Source organism: Ambystoma mexicanum, chromosome 2p (genome assembly GCF_040938575.1).
Source record: "Ambystoma mexicanum isolate Mex_15411 chromosome 2p, UKY_AmexF1_1, whole genome shotgun sequence".
Classification (NCBI taxonomy): domain Eukaryota; kingdom Metazoa; phylum Chordata; class Amphibia; order Caudata; family Ambystomatidae; genus Ambystoma; species Ambystoma mexicanum.
In genome coordinates, this window is record NC_090923.1 from 116,144,312 (window position 1) to 116,165,084 (window position 20,773).

Sequence of the window (20,773 nt, forward strand, 5' to 3'; positions counted from 1 at the left end):
TCATTTATTAATATATGACAGTTAGCAACGCCTAAAAATATAAAGTATATCTGAGCAGGTTGTCTCAGGGATTCAGGGTTACTAAGAAACATGGACGCCTCACAACAACAGCAATTAGTCACTGCAGTACAGGCTCTGACAGATGAAGTGCATTCTTTAAAACAAGAGAATGCTTACCTCCGACAACAGGCAGGCAGAGTCCCTAGCTGGTCCGAAGTGCCTCCTGGCCCTATCCCAGGAGGTTTATACGATGGTAATCCTCATAAACTCAAGACTTTTATCGAGGCTTGTACCGTTCAGTTCTCTTTCAAGACAGCCTTTTTTCAAAGCGACCGTGATAAGGTAGGACACATGATTGCAAACTTGACGGGGTCCGCGTTAGCATGGGCCACGCCTCTTGTTACTACCAATAATGTCTTATTAGATTCTTATCCTGCCTTTTTGAATAGTCTTCGAGCCATGTTCAGCCGTCAGGAGATCACGATTTCAGCCCAAGAGCAGTTATTAGATTACAAACAAGGATCTCAAGATCTATTGTCTTATATCACCAATTTCAAGCAGTTAGCAGCTGGTACGTCATGGGCGGACGATGCTCTAATCACAATATTCCGCAGAGGATTAAACGAAGAGCTAAAGGATGAGATCTCCCGAGTACCCAGACCTCCGAATTTGGCAGAGATGATCACCATGGTTATGCAGATGGATTACCGACTGCAAGAAAGAGTGAAGGAACGTCGTCGTGGCCGCTCCATGAGACCACCTATGACATACCCTCCTAGTGTAGGAAGATCACAAACAGATGAACCTATGCAGATAGGGACTACCAGAGGTCGCCTTACTCCAGAGGAGCGTCATAGACGTCGAGTCAAGGGCCTGTGTATGTATTGTGGTTCCAAAGAACACGCAATTCGAGATTGTCCTCTCATCCCAGCCAAAAGTCAGGGAAACGCCATCTCCCAACCGCCAGGGGAACCGCGGCTAGGGAGTCAGTAAACGGTTCCTCATCTTATCTGATACCTTCCCAAGTTACGGAGATCCCCGATCTTACTATGTTGGCCTTACATGTCCAGATCAAATGGGGAGATACAGACCCCATTCCGGTCACGGCCTTAATAGATTGTGGGGCCGCAGGGAACTTTGTTGATACCCTCTGGAAGACCGCTCATAATATACCATGTTCAGTCAAGACAATGGCAATCCCAGTTGAGTCCGTGGATGGTAGTCCGTTAACATCAGGTCCCATAAAGGAACAAACTATACCTTTGCGGATGAATATCTCCTCCCATCAAGAATCCATTATCTTTGATGTAATCCGTACAGCCCACTATCCAGTTATTCTAGGACTACCCTGGCTTCGTGCTCATAACCCATACATCAATTGGAAGGCGGGCACGGTTTTTCTGGGATCTGAACATTGTTTGACGCACTGTCTTTCGGACGGTGCGGTTGGGTTTCGTCCCACTATCTCCATGTTGGAAAATCCGGGTTCCATCTCTGTATTGAACCATATCCAGGGATTACCCATTGAATACAAACAGTATCAGACAGTGTTCTCCGAATCTCAATATGCTGAACTACCCCCACATCGGAGAGACGACTGCGCCCTGGAACTAATTCCAGATGCACCGATTCCTTTCGGTCGCATGTATGTCCTATCTGGACGGGAACGTGAAGTTCTTAAAGAATATCTTCAAAAGAATCTTTGCAATGGACTTATTCAAGAATCCACCTCACCAGCGGGGGCTTCTTTGTTCTTCATCCCAAAGAAAGACTCTACGGAACTCAGACCGTGTATAGATTACCGAGGCTTAAATAAGATCACCATCCCGGATCGCTATCCTATGCCTCTCATCCCAGATATACTAGAAGCCGTTAAAGGAGCTACCATCTTTACAAAACTGGACCTCCGCGGGGCTTATCATCTCATTCGTATACGAGCTGGCGATGAATGGAAGACAGCTTTCCGTACTCCTTTGGGACACTATGAATATAAAGTAATGCCTTTCGGCCTATCCAACGCCCCCGCAGTCTTCCAACGCTTTATGGACCACCTCTTTTCAGACATTCTTCTTCACACAGTTATTGTCTATTTAGATGATATTCTGGTCTTTTCTTCATCACCATCAGAACACTGTCAGCACGTGAAAGAAGTACTACGGAGACTATTCAACAACCACCTTTATTGCAAACTAGAGAAATGTGAGTTTCACAGAAACCAGGTTGCCTACCTAGGGTACATAATCTCTGCAAATGGGGTATCCATGGACCCTAAAAAAGTATCAGCTATTACAGATTGGCCTATACCATTCTGCATTAAGGATCTGCAGAGATTTCTGGGGTTCTCCAATTTCTACAGACGTTTCATCCCACACTATTCGCAAGAGATACTTCCACTGACGACACTTCTTAAAAAGAATGTAAAATTCCTTTGGTCCGGGGAGGCACACATTGCCTTTGAGAACCTGAAGAAACATTTTCTCACAGGACCCATACTGATTACTCCAGATCAAACCAAGAAGTTCATTGTGGAATCGGATGCGTCTCATCAGGCCCTTGGGGCCGTTTTGCTTCAAGAAAATGATCAAGGAATAGAATGTCCTATAGCTTACCTTTCTAAAACACTGTCTCCCTCTGAAATAAATTATTCAGTGCTAGAAAAAGAACTATTAGCTATAAAAAAGGCATTCGAAGAGTGGAGACATCTTCTCCTGGGGGCAAGACACCCAGTTGAGGTCAGGACTGATCACAGTAATTTACGCGTCCTACAGTATGCTCAGACCCGAAATAGCAGGCAGGCACGTTGGGCACACTTCTTTTCACCGTATGAGATTGTTTTCACCTTCATTCCCGGGAGAGTCAATCTCAAGGCTGATGCATTGTCCAGAAAGGATTATACCTCTTCTACGCCTTTTCGATCGGAACCTCTGTTTCCCAGAGCCACATTCGTGCAAGTAGTTACCACGTTTTTACAGAACGTGGCTAACTCCACTTTGCAATTTATTCAGTTGAATCCACAGTTACTGGCGACCTGGAAACTCAACTTGGTCCAAGGATGTGCTTATAAGGACAAGAAGCTCTTCCTCCCTTCGAGTGAACTGCAAAAGACAGTTCTAAATCTCTGTCACGACTCATACCTAGCGGGTCACCGAGGTGTGGCTAATACTAAAGAGTTGATCCAACGTAACTTCTGGTGGCCGGAAATGACTCAAGACATCATAGACTATGTGTCCGCTTGTGCTATCTGTTTGCAGTCAAAATGCCCTCGAAACGCCCCTTCAGGACTCCTCTCAGTAATGCCGATCCCGGACCGTCCTTGGCAAATGATTTCCACTGATTTCATAGTTGATTTGCCACCATCAGACGGTTGTACAGTAATCATGGTCACAATCGATTACTTCACAAAATTGGCACATTTCGTTCCACTTCCGCGGATTCCCACCGCAGCTCAGATGGCAAGAGTTTTTCTTTCACGGATTTTTTCCCTTCATGGATTACCTGAGACCATTGTTTCTGATCGAGGTTCACAATATACATCTCGCTATTGGCAGCAAGTCTGCAAGAGTTTGCATATCTCCCGGGCATTGAGTTCAGGTTTCCATCCGCAGACAAATGGTCAGACGGAACGCCTAAATCAGACCCTTGAGGGATATTTGCGTTGTTACATCTCCTCCTCACAAGATAACTGGTGTTCCTTGTTGCCTTTGGCTGAATTCGCGTATAATAACTCTCGACATTCAGCCTTGGGATTCAGCCCTTTTTTTTTGCTCCTACGGATACCATCCTCAGTGTTTTCCCAGCGGACCGGTCTCCACTTCAAAATTTCCCGATGTGGATCTTCTCGTTGATGCCATCCAGTTGGGACATCGAACAGCCAAGACCTCTCTTCGGGAGGCCCAGATCCGGGTCAAACGCTCTGCTGACAGACATCGTACTCCGGCTCCGCGGTTGGTACCAGGAGACTTGGTTTGGTTGGCATCTCGATTTCTGCCTCGTCATCTGGTACCATCCAAATTGTCCCCGAAATATTTCGGCCCTTTCTGCGTTTTGAAGCGTATAGGGTCATCAGCTTTCAAGCTCAATCTCCCTTCATCCTGGTCCAGGATTCATCCTGTGTTTCATGTCTCGCAGTTGAAGAAAGACGTGGCGGATCGTTTCTCCCGTGCACGGAAAGGATTACCCTCTCCTGTCATCACCCCGACAGGTCCCGAGTATGAAGTGGCGGGAATTTGCGATTCACGCATTTTCCGGGGTCGTCTACAGTTCTTGATTGACTGGAAGGGTTATTCTCCGGCGGATCGCTCTTGGGAACCGGCATCGGCGGTTCATGCTCCTACTTTGGTCCGCCGGTTCTTTTTGTCCCATCCGTCCAAACCGGGAGGCCCGGGGCATTTGAGGGGGCATACTGTCACGCCCCTTCGGAGACGCTGGGCTTTGTGGCATCGATGGACCATAGGACGGCGGGTGTCAGCCATTTCTACTACCAAGATGGCCGCCGTAACTGGAGTTGCGAGTCTAGCCTCAGCACACCTTGATTTCCCGGAAGTACTGCCTCCCTACCCGAGGGTGGGTATATCAGTCCCGGAGATCAACACGGCATTGCGTTGCTACTCCTCATTAACAACGCTACGTAAGTTCGTTCCTAGGTCTTAGAAATTGACTTGCGAAATACTGTCTTCAGCTTCTAAACTTCCTGTTTTCAAATTCTAGCGTCTCTCCAACTACCTCTTTGTTTTCCGAGTTCGCGGTCTCCTCCTCTTCATCAACCAAGTTTGCCATCCGGTCCCATTCCGGACCGTGGTAAGCCTCATCCCAATCCCATATAACCAATTACCTCCAATCCCGCTTATTCTAACATTCACAACTCACTATTATCCTCTTCTTCGCTTAGTAACAGGCACATCACGCACCGGCATTTCAAACACACTGGCAAGACTCTGCACCATCAAAACAGATCTTAGCTCCGCCTCGATTGCTTCTCAAAGGTTTTCGGAAGATTCTGACTACCATCATCTTCCCCCTATTGTTCCGGTTTAAGGGTAATCCACATTCCTCTTACCTTACATTCTATCCCTCTGTTACACTCTGATACTTACCAGTCTCTTTCTTCTTCTCAAGGACGAACGCCCTCCTGACTTCGCCGAAATCCCCGACTGCAACGGAGGACAACACACCGCTACCTTCGGAACAGGGTTTTCTTCCCCAGAGGGTTTCCCTGGGACTTCTTCTTCTACCTGGTTTATCCGGGAGGGGGAAGAGGTACTTGGGAGGCTTTCATTATCTTCTCTCCATTTGGAACAAGAAGAGCCTTCCACTACCGAAAGGGGGTCTGTCGGAGGAAGAGGTAACGGTGAGTCCTTGGGATAACCTGCCAATTGATTGATTGGATATGCATATAACTTGTCTCATTTATTAATATATGACAGACACAGATTCATCTTCAAACAGTTGAACATTACCAATGTAATTGTTTAAGAGATCTATGAAAGAAAAACAGGTTTGAACATTCCATTTCAAGGTTAAGCCACCTTGGTCAGTAGATAGCATTGCTGTGGCCAAATGATCTGGTCTCCAACAAGCAGATCATAAAAGGATATAGGCCTACACAAATTACTAACAGTATTGGAAACATAGATATGATCTATCCAAGACTGAACCTTCCCTCGATGCCAAGTATAATGAGTCGAAGGATCGTTACCGACTTGTGGCAACACGAGGTACATCTCCCAATTGGTTATAAATGAGTCCCAATCGACCCCCCTTACCACGCTCTGCAGAGTGTTCAGGAGGGGGACTGCCCGTGAGTCATTTACCTTGGCTCCTGCTGCACAGTTCGAATTAAAGCCCCCACCCCCCCCAAAGATTACTACATGAAAGCCTTCTTCCAAGCAGTCTTCTAATATCACTAGTAGGGCAGATTGAATCAAGACCAAGGTCAACTTGGAGGGATGTCAGTACAGATTAATTAAATGAAGTTCCAAATTGGTTGCTTTTGAGGTCAACCCAACAGTTAAATGGCCTTCATGGGAAATCAATATTCTGCATATTAATTGACAAATTCAAATCAATTGTGATAGCCAAACCTCCACTAGTGCAACCCATTTGGCCTCTGGATGTCGGTTGTGTATATGTAGAAAAGTCATCGAAATTGAAGTGTAAAGTGTTTTCCCCTTAAAAAAAATGTAGAATTCTGAAAGATTTTAGCCAAGTTGGCTTGACCACAAACATTCCAAGAAGTAATCAATAGGGCAATGCGTTAGGATACTATTTGAAAAACATCTTTATGGCTGCTTCCAACCACGACCAATCTTGTACTGGTACTTCAGTTGAGGATGAAAATTGTTCAGTTGTTCTTTTTAGAGACTGCCCAAGGAGCTCCCTAGGGTCATTCTCCACTTTCCTGCTTTTCGTGGTAAAGATAGAACAGACAGGAAAGCTGAAGCCTTTTCCTAGTTGTTAAGTTCATGAAGGTCAAAACCTAAAGGGCTCAGTGTGAGCCTCTCCTCCCATACCATGCAAGCTATTAAATTAGAATAAAAGTGACAAACCATGCGCTCATTTTTGGGGCTAGGTAAAGCTATGTAGTCAATGTCACCAGAATGAGTGCTTGCAGTGATGGAACTATTTGGAACATCTCCAGTAATTTGCAACGATTCAACAACAAGGAGCCGGTAACATGACCAATAATGGGTGGAAAATATCAGTGAGAATTACAGTTAAATGTTAAAATGTTAAATGTTAAAGGTATTTGTACCGCGCACTGTCACAAACGGAATTGATCCCCAGGTGCTCAAGCGGATCTGTAAATGATAAAGGTGGGATGGTTTAGTAAGGTGAAGAAGGGAGTAGGATAGTGAGAGGAGTGGTGTTCTGTTGGCAGCTTCTACTGAGTATACACTGGGTGCTGAGCTTTGGTGCGGGTATCGGATCGGAGTCAGTCCGCGTGTGCTGTTGTTCCGGCTTATGTGTTGTTGCAGTGTTGTGAAGTGCGTGCTGCTTGTTGTGAGAACAATGGTTGTGTGAGTTTGAGTGCGATAAGTATGCAGAGTTTGAGTTTATATTGGTTAGTGGGTTACCTGACCTTTACCAAGCTAACATTCACAGTTCTGTCTGAGTGTGGCACTTGGTGGCCTTCACATTCCCATCTAGACGCGGCGCAGTGCATGGTTTAGGACTCCCTCCAGGTGCGGTCATGCCAACATTCACACTTTTATCTATATGTGGCACAGGCTAGAGTTTAGAGATCCGTCCAGGTGTGGGCATGCTAACATTCACAACTCCATCCGAACGCCACGCAGGCTGGTGTTCACAACTCTAAGTGTGGCATATGCTAGCATTCACATTTTTTCTAGGCGCTGGCATGTTATCCTTCAGTCAATCCTATCCAGATGTGACGCAGGCCAACGTCTATCTAGGTGCGTCTGCCGGTCTGGATATCTTTGTCCGGTACGTATGAGTGGGAGAGTCATTTGAGGGCTTTCGGCTGGGTCTAGGTATGTGGTCAGTCTCTGTAGCCTTCATTTGTGGCGATTTTCCATGAGGTCTTATGCTCTGTCGAGTGGTTGGTTCTTGGTTTGAGTGTTTGTCCAATTTGAGAGTGGCCGAGGTTGGGGTTATTTTCATCATTATTTTAATGTCTTGGCATTCTAGTGCATCTCCGTTGTGGTTACGCTTTGAAGAGCCATGATTTTGAGGAGTTTCCTGAATGCTAGGTGGTTTGTTGTATTCCGTATATTCTTAGGTAGGTCATTCCAGGTTTTGGGTGCCTGGTGAGAGAAAGACGGTCCTCTGAATTTTTTTCCGTTGTAGGGTTTTGGTTCGAGGCATATGTCGGTGCTTGATCTTAGTGTTCTTGTCGGTTGTTGTAGGCGTAGTTTGTCGCTTAGGAATTCTGCGCTTTGTTTGTGTATTGCTCTGTGTGATGCACATGGCCTTGCACTTTATTCGTTGTTTCAGTGGTAGCCAGTGTAGTATCTTTAGCGCGGGTGTGATGTGTTCTCTTCTGGGTAGCTTGAGGAGGAGTCTGGCTGCTGCATTTTGTATGCGTTGCAGTTTTTTTAGAAGTCGTTCGGGCCTGCCCAGGTATAGGCTATTGGCATAGTCTACTCTGGACATGATCAGAGCGATGATGGTAAGTATTTTGTTGGCGAACGACGGGAACGGTAGGATCCTTTTTGCTGCTCGCAGGAGGAAGAAACATTTCTTGATTACCGAGTTTACTTGTGGCTCCAGAGTGAGATTGTTATCCATCAGGACTCCTAGGTTTTTTACAGTTGATGATGGTTCTGGTGTGGTGCCGAGCTCTCTTGGCCAGGGGATATAGTTGATGTCTCCTCCCTTTTTTGAAACAATCATTATCTCTGTTTTGCCTGGGTTGATTTTGAGATGGTTGAGGTTCATCCAGTTGAATATGTCACAAAGGCAATTCTCTAGTGTGGTGTTTCCTTCTCGGGTGTCTTGTATGTTGAAGATTATTTGAGTATCGTCGGCGTAATTGTAGCATGTGAGGCCGTGTTTTTTGATGAGTTTAATTAATAGGTACATGTAGATGTTGAATAGAAGCGGAGAGAAGGATGATCCTTGTGGTACTCCGCACGTGGAGACTCTGGGTTTGGATTTACAAGGTCTCATCCATATTGTTTCTGTTCTGTTTGTTAGTAGGGATTTGATCCATAGTAGGGCAGTGTCTGTTATCCCTAGTCCTTCTAGTCATAACAACTAGGCCGCATATTCTAGGCGCATATTCTGGTTAATTACATTGTTGATCCTTACTAATTCTGGGCCCCTCTTCTTCACCCCAGTACCAAGGGCTTTATGGATCATGTAGTCCATAATGGTTTGCGGATTTTGATGTTAAATTATTTTGGATTGTATAGTAGTTACATTGGTTTGCTCTATTTTACAATATGCCCTCAGTGCTTTAGGGATGATAGGGGAATCTTGGGTTAAAGAGGTTATCCATTCCCCTCCCATGTGATCCTCCCACATAATGGATAATGTTTATAGTTCCTGGGGAATTACTCCCTTCCCCCAGGATGCTATCCAGCAAAACAAATGTTCATAAGAATAACCAAGTTCTGTAAAGCCCCAGAGGATAACTCCCTCCTCTTGGTGTTGCAATCCACACCAGGGCAAATGACTCCCTTCCCCAGGTCTTTTTACACTTATAATACAAATCCTAAGGGCATGGTCTTCCTTGGGATTCTCTTTCCAAGATAACACAACTTGAGTGTGAGTGTCAGACTCGCAAAATACCTGGTATAATGCCCTGCCAGGTTCTCATATACAGTTTCTTTACACAATTTGTGTAAGGATCCCAGACTCGCAAAGCACCTAGAATACTCTCCTGCCAAGTTCTCTTGTGCGACTCCAAGGGGGAATGAGTATTCCCTTGAACCCTCCTGCCAAGTCTTTATTATTGGCTTCATTTTTCTTTGGGTGCGAGTCCCAGACCCACAACTCGTCTGGTATTTTCTCTTGCCAGGACTTTTCTTTCCCTTCAACAAGAAACCCGAGGCATGTATCGTCTCTTGGTTCTATTGAAGTAATGTTACAGGTTTTTTTCAATGATTCTTATTACTTCCCATTATTCCAAACTGGGATGAGGAAGATGACTGGTACCGTACTAAGGGGTCTCTCTCCTCGCCATTCTCACAATAGCATTTCCTCTTGTGAAATAGTTTACCCAGCGTCCCAACCCTCCACTGTGGGCTCACCAGTATGAAAGTGTCTGTTCCAGTCGGTCCGTTCTCACAGGGACCGGCTTCTCATTTCTGTGGCATCCGGACATCTCTTCCCAGCAACAGCACTGTACCTCTGTCACATGCTTGCTCTCACATGGTTTGAAGCCTGCTCTTGGCACCGGTTCTTGTGACTGGCTTTGCGTGCCTCCAACAGTGCTCTCTCAGGCTGCGGGGGCAAAGCGGGTCTCTTGTCGGTCTCTGCGTTCTCTCTTGCCAGCAGTGTGCCTCTTGCTAGTGGCAGAGCATTCTTCTCTCTCTCCGATCTTCCGCACCGGAGCAGAGTGCTTCGGCTGGCTTCCTATCTCACCACCTCCACTGCAAGGGTCTTGAGATCGCCTCCCGACCCGAAATGCTGTCTCTGTCCCGCAGTGCAGCGGTCTGCCAGCAGCGAATTTCCCGAGACGGGAACAACAAGCACTCCATCTCCTTCTTGGCTTTTAAACTTCATGGCATTAAGTGTAACATTCCAACAACTAGACCGCATAGTTGGAGTCTCAGGTTCTATGTTCCCTCTTACTCTTACTCTCGCCCTGCTCCATGTCTTAGTGCTTTGGGATGACTTTACCTGGAGATTAGAGACAGGTTTATTCTTCTTCTTAGTTACATGGTCCTTAGCCCTCCAGTAAGTCATAGGGCATTGGTGTCTTTCATAGATAGCTTTATTATTTTCCCGGGAAGAAGAGGAAGGGTGGTGATTTTCCTCATACAAGCAAGGGGAATACTATGTCTCACCTGATAATGTTGTGTCATCCCCTGGAGGGTCGCCTCCCCGCATGTGGTCCTCACTCAAATAGCCACCCCCAGGGTCAGTATCAGGTAGCGGCTACCATCCCATGGCCACATGGGGAGAGGGTATTCCCATGAAAGGAGTGATGACATCATCAGATTCATCACAATCCACAGTATGAATTTCCTACCTCAGAGGTATGTACTAAAATAATTCACTGCCCATGTGTAGGCCAACATCTTTCGTTCTATGACTGAGTTAGGATCTTGAATGCAAAGTCTACTGAGTACATCTTGCTTCCTGAATTTTGCATGAGTGCAGCTCTTACACTATATGCACTTGCATCAACAGCTATTATCTTACGTTGAAAGGTTTAAGGCTGGGTGCTCTGTAAGGGTGCAAGAGTAAGGCTCAGATACAAGTGTGGTATTGGTTTGGTTATAAACTTTCATTCATAAAAGTAAAGGGGTTGGAGAAAGACCTTTTCTATCCCTAAACTAAGAGGGGTTTCCCTGCCTCCAGGAAATCTAAGGAAAACTGTCAGAATGTCCAAATATAAACAGTCAGTCACAGTCCTGTCCCTCAACCCTACTTCTGACCCTAACGCTATTACCTAATGACTAATGTGCAAGGACTCCAAAATCCAAAGTAGACTACTAGTGACAGCTCTTGGCACAGGTCTTAAGTGTTCAAAGGAAAAACAAATGTTCAATTTCTTAACAATCAATGTCCCAAGACCCAGGGTTTGGATCCTTTTCCTTGGCTTCTAACTGGTTACTTTCAGGCCTTTATATGGGTGTGAGGACCAGACTCGCAAACCTGTATCACAAAACATGAATTTATTCTCTTGGCAAACATACACTTCCTTCTGGACAGTCTCGGTTTCTCGTAGGACCCTCTTATTTAATCCTCATATGGGTGCGGATCCCTGACTTGCAATGCAGCCACAGCACGACTTGGTTAGCTCACCTGCCAAGTACATCTGCCCCTTTCAAATGTCTCAATATACTCAATATAAACAGGGTTATACCGCGGTCTCTGGGAGGGGTCGTCCCTAATCCCATAAGGGGCTTCCTATCCCATGTGATCCTCCCCCTGTGTACCACCCCCAGTGGGACTATTTTACTGTGGGCGTACCACCCTGGCTCCATGGAAACATCTACCTCTATAGCAGAAGGGACGGCATCCTCAGATTTGTCAGCTCCCAAAATTTCTCATTTCATCTGTTGATCTGTTGGAATGTCCCTTTGTATTGTTATGTCCATTCAAATTGTTCTCCTTTCCTCAGTAGCTTCCTCACGCAGTCTTACTTGTCTTTTACGATTTTGCATAGTGCTCCTTGTTTTGTGGTTCGGGAGCAAGGTCTATTGCTCGAATTTTACATTCTTTCAGTTCCATTACTGTATATCCTAAAATATCTTGTTTTTCCATTTCTATTTCGCACTTTTCTTTTTTCAGATGGAAGTCTTGTATTTTCAGCCTTTTTTTAAGTGTGCAATTGGTTTAACAATAAAGATAAAACTTTCACAATTAAGAACATTCAGTAATCCATGCAAATAAGAATGTTGTACATTATAATAATAAAAAAGTATTGTACAGTATAGATTACAATATCTGACTTTTTGTATTCCTTGTATTATATTCCATGTAGAGTTACCTTCAGGGTTCTCTAGAACACTGAAGCTGCTGAACATAATCCAAACAACATTTTAGTGTACTGATAGGTGCCAAATGGCATCACAAACGCTGTTAGTGGTTTAGATTTTGGGTGCAATTTTACTTGTCAAGTCTAGCTTCGAGAACATCTTGGCTCTGTGAAGCGTCTGCATAATTTCTGGGAAGTTACTTAGAGGGAAGTTGTCACTCAAAACTTCTGGGTTCAGTTCCCTGAGATCCTTGCCCATCCTTAGCTTGTCTGATTCATTTCTTCTTGTGATTAAGACTAGGCTTTGTCCTTCTGCTACCCCAACTGTTTTTATTATTTTCTGATTTAGTAAGTTCCCGATTAGTGCCTGTAGGTCCTCCCTTGCAGTTACTCACTACCCAAGCAGCAAAGAAAGAGGGTAGGAGCAGGAAGGTGTTGGTGTTTATGGAATTGGATATGTTCTGATTGGTCATAACGATTATCTGTTTTCGAAAAGACCAATAATATATGAATTCTATGTCAAGACTCGGAGGCTCAGATTATGCTCTGACTTCTCTTTACTAACTCGAGCAGCAACCATTATAAAACAATAACATGGAAAACAATGACAAAAACTACAAATTCCAACAGAACCCAGCAATTTTGTAGTTCGTTTTCCATAGGTTGTAAGAAACCACGTGATCCTCTCCTCCAATCAGCATCACTTCTCCCTTATAACCTCCAACAACTCCGAAGTCCTTCCTCTTTCTTTGCTGCTCGAGCAGCTGAGATAAGTACCTTTCGTTTTATTAATGTTGGAATGTTTGTTTAGGGTTTATATGTTTACTCAGGCTAACGCGCGCAACTTGCTAGCGAGCGCGTAGAACGTTGGCGGAGCATATCCGCGGGGAAAACGCGACGGGACCTTTGTTCCGGCGTCGTTTCCCTCGTTAGGAGGCACTGCGGGCACGGAAGTTCGCAACAGCGCGATGGGACCTCGGGAGTTCCGGCGCCATTGCGAACTTACGTGTCAGGAGAAGGAGACAGGGCACTAAGCTCCTCGGGGCTCATACAGTTATTTTCTGATCCCTGGCCCTCACGAAGCTCCGTCACTCGGGGCGCACAGCCGGGTGTACAGTCAGGAGTCACCGGCTCATATCCTAGCTGTGCACGCCACCTAGTGGCTGAAACTGGTACCGCAGGCAAGGAAGTCCTGCTCAGAGACGGTGAGCTGCAAAGTCAGCACAAACACATTATCCCTCATTCTGCCACTGGGGAGGAGGTGAGAGAGGCTACGGCCTCCACTTGACGGGCTCAGTCCCAGGCAAGACTGCTATTCATATGAGGGCTCGCCTAGCTTCTCAATACATATATTGACGGGGGCAGCCCAAGCAAACTGCACAAGGCACCTTTATAGTGTACAGAGGCGGTGAAAACATGAGCGACTACACCGACGACTCTGACGGCCCTCATGTCAGTGGGCGCCGTATGAGCGAAGCAGTACAGATGCTGCAGAGTGCCGAAAGGCCCCGGGAAGAGAGGGGCATTTTGCGAAGCTTGGCGGCTTTGTCCCAGGGCAAAGCTCGCAAAAAGAGAGGGGGAAGTAAACACAAAACCCGCAGGGGCCGCAGCGCCCAGACACCCCCGGGTTCACCCCACAGATCGGGGAAAAGGAAGGCGAGATCCCACGAGAGACGGAGCGCTAGCTCGAGCGAGTCGGACGACGACTACTGCAAGAGCAGCTCAAGATCTGAGTTTTACACCTCCTCAGAAGACCAGACCTCCCCGGAAGAGGAGGAAAGCCAACCTAAAAAGAAAGGCAGGAGGGAACAGGAGGATCTTCTCAGGGAGGAGTTCGACCCTGATGAGCTTATTCACCCCAGGTCCAAAGAATGGGACCCTCTGGAGAAGATCGCGGAATATCTTAGATGGCACCTGCGGGCACCTTTAAGTAGACAAGCCAGATCTAAATTGAAGGCAGAGTGCCCAATACCGAGAGTCCCGGACGCGGTAGCAGAGACCCCGGAAATTGACGAGAGAATTCTGACGTTCCTGGGCCGATATGGCAGGGACGTGAAGAGGGGCATCAACAGATCCTGGCGCTCCTGTCAGGACAAGGTGCTGGACATGCTAGGACCGGTCACCAAGATCTGGCAACTGGCTGAGGAGGCGAAGGCCAAGAAAGAGCCCATGGACCCGGACATCATATCTGGCTGGGCTCAGAGGATTATCTGCCTGCTCGGTAACGCAAATACAGCGCTAGCAACCGAAAGGAGAAGGTCGATCCTAATGAAACTGGACTCCAGGCTAGGGGAGATGGCGACATCCGAGCAGGCCACAGCCGCGAGAGGCAAGCTCTTCGGGGACTTGTTCATCAAGGACATGGCGAAATTCGCCAGTACTTATTTATCGAAGGACAGGGCCAAGTCTTCCCTGAAGAAGATTTTCGGTCGAAGAGTTTTCGACAAGGCTGGAGGAGGAAGCGGCCGCTCGTCCCGCCGTGGCCAGTACAGAGGCTCCTACAAGGACAAAGCTTGGAGACAAGAAGACCGAAGGTCCAACCCCTTCTTCCCTTCTAGGGGAAGAGGCAGGGGTAGAGGTTGGAGGAACAACGGAAGGCAACAGCACCAGAGTTCCTCAGGTGAGAGATGTGAAAGTAATAGAAAGGTCAAATGCAAGTATTCCTCCAGTAGGAGGGAGAGTGAAACTGTATGTCGAAATATGGGAAGAGTTGTCTTCAGATGCTTGGATAAGGCAGACCGTAAGAGGGTTTCAGTTAGAATTTTGGCGGGAACCATATCAGGTAGTGCGGCCAAGACGGATAAAATTCAGCAGCGAAGACGAGGTCCTTCTAGACAAGGAGGTAAAATTGCTAAAGGTAAAGAATGCAATCGGTCCAGCTTCAGAAGGACCAGGGGGTTTTATAAGCAATCTGTTTTTGGTCAAAAAGAGACACAAGGTCAGACCAGTGATAGACCTGAGGGGTTTGAATTACTTTCTGGTATACAGGCATTTCAAAATGGAAGGCATCCATCTTCTAAGGGATGTTCTCCAGCAAGGAGACTGGCTAGCAAGGATAGACCTCAGGGATGCGTATTTAACGATTCCTATCCGGCCAGAACAGACAAAACTCCTCCAGTTCCTTCGGAAGGGACAGAAGTGGGAGTTCAAATGTCTCCCCTTTGGGCTAGCGTCGGCGCCATGGTGTTTCACCAAACTTTTGAAACCAGTGGTGACACACCTGAGAGAGCAGGGGATCAGGCTGATTATTTACCTGGACGACATATGTTTAATGTGCCAGGACAAAGAAATTCTGGTTCGACGGGTCCTATTAACCACGGGGTTACTACAACAGCTGGGATTCCTAATAAATTGGGAGAAGTCACAGTTAGAACCAGCTCAGGATATGGAATTTCTGGGGTTCAGCTTAGAGACAACGCAGGGCATTCTCAAATTACCCCTAGCCAAAGTCAATTCAGTCAAGAGGGAGATCAAGGTGATGATAGCGAAGCAGGAGGTTTCCCTGAGGGAAATAGCGAGGCTTATAGGACGTCTGTCATCATCGATACAGGCGATATTCCCAGGGCCCCTGCATTACAGGACGTTGCAGAGGTTGAAGATCAACCATCTCAGAAGAGGTTTTCCTTCGAACAGAAAGTGAGGCTATCACAGGAAGCGAGACTGGAGCTAGAATGGTGGTTCTGCCACATGGAAGCCTGGTATGGCCGGGCGATATTTGGCTCATCCCCGGACCTGGCGATAGAGTCCGACGCCAGCCGCTGGGGATGGGGAGCCAGATGTGGAGACCTGCCAGCCAGGGAGGATATACTGCTAAATCCGGCAGGAGAGATCCATTCATTGGTCAGGTCAGGGAGCTTGAGTCTTCTGGCTTGGGCGATTTCAGGGAGAACTGGTCTAAGCCAGGACTTTCAGGCACAGCTCAGGAATTCATCAGGGAGTCTTGGGCTCCGGCGACAGGCAAGGCATATAGAGTGGCATGGCATAGATGGAGTGATTGGTGTCTGGAGAGACAGGTTGATCCCGTATATACAGATGTAGTACACATAGTGAATTTCTTGGCAGCGCAGGCAGCACAGGCGAAGGCCTACAGGACCATTAATAATTATAGGTCAGCGATTTCAGCAGGCCATGCGTACATAGAAAATAAGCCTGTAGGCGAGCATCCCTTGGTGTGTAGGCTTCTGAAGGGCATAAGGTGTATGAGACCTCCCGCTGCCAGATACTCTCGTTTGTGGGATGTGAGTATAGTTTTAAGGATGTTTGAAAGTTGGCCGGACAATGAATTCTTGTCTCGGAAAGCACTGTGGGCTAAGTTAACTAAACTTCTGTGTCTTATTTCTTGTAAAAGGGTCTCGGACGTGATAGCTTTAGAAGCGAACAGAAAATCTTTTTCACCTTCAGGAGTAATATTTTTCATAGCGAGGAGGACAAAGACGAATATTAAGTCTGTGGAGTACATGGCTTCCCGGACAAGCCTAAGTTGTGCCCAGTTAGGTGCTTGAAAATGTATGAACAAAAAGCGAATGAAGTGAGACCTGCGGGAGTAAACCAGCTACTGATAGCGAATAGGAAACCTTTTAGAGCAGTAGCATCAGCCACCTTAGCTAGATGGGTCAGGTGGTGCATGGCCAAGGCAGGGCTAGACGTGCAACAGTTCGGAGCACATTCTACACGAGGTGCTATGGCATCGTCTGCCTTTCTGGCAGGGGCTCGTCTGGAAGATGTCCTAAAGGCGGCAGACTGGTCTAATGAGGAGACCTTTAAGAATTTCTATTTTAGACCAGTGGAGCGAGAAGCATCGTTGGTGGTAGGTAAGCTTTAAACGAGCATAATCTGAGCCTCCGAGTATTGACATAGAATACAGATTTTCCACACATTCGTTACAGAAAGTCATGATTCTGTTAAAGACTCGGAGGCGAAAGATTATTCCACCCAATTTCAATCGCTATAATATAAGTTATGTTGTCATGTTGTAAATAATGCAATCTTGTTGGAAATAATGCAATCTTGTCTTGGGATAATAATGGTATTGCTATGCGATTGCCCACCCGTCCATGATGGGATTTCTAACGGATTATGTTTGTTTCAGGAGCGGAACAGAAAGCGACAACTTGAGAAAATCAGCTGGAACAAGTCGTCTACCGGTTGGGGCGCGAGTTTATCAGTTCAGCGAAAGAAAGAGGAAGGACTTCGGAGTTGTTGGAGGTTATAAGGGAGAAGTGATGCTGATTGGAGGAGAGGATCACGTGGTTTCTTACAACCTATGGAAAACGAACTACAAAATTGCTGGGTTCCGTTGGAATTTGTAGTTTTTGTCATTGTTTTTTGTCATTGTTTTCCATGTTATTGTTTTAAAATGGTTGCTGCTCGAGTTAGTAAAGAGAAGTCAGAGCATAATCTTTCGCCTCCGAGTCTTTAATAGAATCATGACTTTCTGTAACGAATGTGTGGAAAATCTGTACTATCAAAGACTTAAACTACATGGGAGTTGTAGTTTACATTGTGTTATGTTTATATTATTGTTTTAATGTTTGCTGCTCAAGAAGTAAAGATGAGAGAAAGTGTAATCCTTCCCCTTCATGTATTTAATAGAATTATGAATTTCTATAACGTTAGTATTGAAAATCTGAATTTGGCTGGGAAGTAAAAGAGCAGTTACAACAATAGAAGAAGGACTGAACCTAAAACAAATTCTTGTCCTTCTCTGCTGATTAGGGAGTGGCAGTGAGCAACTTTGTCAGAAGCTAGGCACTCTGACAAGGCAAATAGATGAGGAGGTAAAAAGAAACTCAATCATATGTTAAAAAACTTAAATGGCAAGAGAAACCTTCCCCATAACGTGCAGTATAAAAGCAAACTCTACAAACTACACAGCCCCATGCAGCTTTTTATCCAGGGATTCACTCCAAAATCATCCAAAAACCCATTAACATGTGCATGCTGCACGTCCAAAAAAAAAACACACTCCTGCCCAACAGTCAGTATGTATCAAACCTTATGTAAACTGGGGCTTAGGTATCACGGGGGCCTTGTCCTGCAAAATGCGAGTCTTAAATAATAGTTTAGGAGTCTGCAGCTCCCACGGTGAGTATCGCATTGTCCATCTGCACAGAGGCGCTGGAGACAAAATAAAGCTCTCTTACGTGTGCAAGTCAAATTCTGCGAAATACTGTACATTAGCTAGCAGAAAGGCTTCAGTGTATTCCTGGCGTCCAGGCGCACAGACCCAACTTCCAGCAGTACCCAAGGTCGATGTGTATTGAGAAGTGGCACTCCACATTTCTGCAAAAAATAACTGATAACCCAAGAAACGAGATTTGTGTTGACAGGAGTGAGGTTGCGGTCCTTTTCTAAGTACAAAACCTGGAAGCGACTGCAATTCTGCCGGAAGTTCGATTCTATACCCAGAGATAGGTTTACTGTTGCATAGTTTTTATATATTTATTTGAATTTGTAGAGCGTGCTACAGCCCAAAGGCATCGAGGCGCAAGTTGTATCAGGTCTGTGCCATCTTGCAGAGTTCCCAGTGGTGCTGGCTCCATGCCAGCCATGCAAAGAGTTTATCAGTAAATCTCTATTAAAAAAATAAAATGGAACCGCATAGACATAGATATTTTAGTGTAGTGGGTTGACACCTTTTGCACCATTTATGTGTTTTTTTAGGGCTATGCCATTATACATGGTTAAGCAGAAAGAAAACGTTTGATTTTTCCTCTCACAGGATCCACTTTAAGAAATTCAAACCCAACATTTATTTCCTTGAAAATACTTGCAAGGCATCCCCAGAAACATAATGCAGTGAAAAGGAAAAGCAAGGTGTGTGACCTAATCTGACAACAGAAAAGTACTGGGCATGGTCAGCTGGGAGTTTAATTAAACTGGGCACCCAATAGACATAGAAAACAGACATTGAGAGAAAGAAGTTCTGCAACATTAACTGCTGTTTCCATTCTTAGAGGTGCTATAAAGGACAGAAATACTAAATAGTGCAGTGGCTTTGTGACACATGTCATTTCATAGAGTTCAAAGAAATGATCGGAAAAAGGATAGGCCAAAGGTCAACCAGCCACTCACAACAATGAATAAATGGAGATCTCTGTGAGAAGAAGCATAGAAGTACAGGACTAGAAGGAAAGCGAGTAACTGTTCAGTCAGCGGTGACCATACAAGTCCGACACGAGTTGCAATGCGCCTAGATGAGAGGAGGAAGAGAAACCCCTGAAGAGCCTCAGGTGCCACCAGGAACAGAGGCTGAGTGCCAGGCCTCTGTGGCTGATAAAGAAGATATGTATGCTTTAGAGAATTGGTCAAGCAACTAATGGAGGCAAGGCGCTAGCTATATATGCCTAATAACTAAAGCTAAGAAGCTAGTTATATGCCTCCCAGACCTGTCAACCAGCCGATGATGCCACAAGTTTAAGTGTTCCTAAGAAACTGTTCCGACCACTGACATGTACAAAAAGTTGATAGGAACCCTCTAGCAGAGATTGAAAATTGTTCTAATGCCACAAGAGTGGGGCAAGCCTCTGTGAGACTACTTCATTCTAATTCCACAAGTGGCAAGGGTTAACCCTCTTGAGAGATTGTGCTTCATTTTAATGCCACAAGAGGCTGATGGTAAGCCGTGGATGCGACTGTGCTTCATTCTAATGCCACAACAAATTGGGTATAGGCCCAAGAGTTACGACCTCTTGCTGAAGCAAGAAGACAATGGGCCTCATTACGAGTCCGGCGGTAACCGAGGCGGTAAAAACTCGTATTACCATTCCGCCTCCGTGATTCCCGGAATTACCGGGGCATTACAACCCCGATTTTCGGGGAATCACAGAGGCGGAATGGTGTAAATCCCCATTCCCATTGAGTCCTGTCGGACTCAATGTGAATGGGGATCATGGAAACACCGGCAGCATCTCGTAATGCTGCCGGTGTTTCCTCGTCCGCCTGCAGGTGGGTGGTGTTAAACCCGCCAGGTCAAACCTGGCGGGAACATCAACTCCCGCCTGCAGGAGTCGGGATCCGGCGGGTTTACCGCCACCGTTATTTCCGGACCGCCTGATTTGTAATGAGGCCCAATGAGCTTAAACATTTGGACGATAAGTAAAAAACTACCCTGACAGATTGGAAAGTTTAAAAAAAGGAAACAGTCTGGCTTATGTGGTGGTTCGGAAGAAGGAGTCGGGCACATAGTGGCCATTCTGATGTTCTTTTATTTAAATAATAAAAGGAAAAAGGTCTATCCTTTATTTAAATAATAAAAGGAAAAAGGTCTATCTCACCCTATCGCTATTAGTCATCCCTAGTTATCTAAATTAAACTAGAGGTGTCCGTCGGTCGTCAAGAAGTCCAAACTCAAAACTGTCCTCAGTCCAAACCTAAATCTACCTGACCCTACCACTAACAGCAACAACTAAAAGCGGCCAAAAGAAGGTTTCTCTTCTGGTTGTCACCCCTAAGCCATTTTTCTTTAGGATTCCTCTCAGGGTTTCCTTGTTATACACCAGCCCCGGCGGTCCTGAAAGTCGGCGCCAGTAAAATGTTGATCCCCATTCCCGTGGAATGGTGACCACAGAAGCACAGGCACTGTTAATAACGGTGCCGGTGCTTCCGTGAAAGTTTGCGGGCGGGTGCCGTTCCACCCGCCAAGTATGACCTGAGAAAGGC

The 20,773-nt window shown here is 46.0% G+C and overlaps 1 protein-coding gene across 1 annotated transcript in view; it reads left to right on the top strand.

The window, feature by feature from the left end:
* The window catches only part of RPUSD3 (RNA pseudouridine synthase D3), a 166,849-nt gene extending 149,340 nt beyond the window's left edge, over nucleotides 1-17,509 (top strand). Inside the window, exon 10 of the mRNA XM_069643361.1 lies at nucleotides 17,202-17,509. Coding sequence (XP_069499462.1) covers nucleotides 17,202-17,324 — 123 coding nt within the window. The 3' untranslated portion in view covers nucleotides 17,325-17,509. The remainder of the gene's footprint in view (nucleotides 1-17,201) is intronic.
* Nucleotides 17,510-20,773: the final 3,264 nt, after the last annotated feature.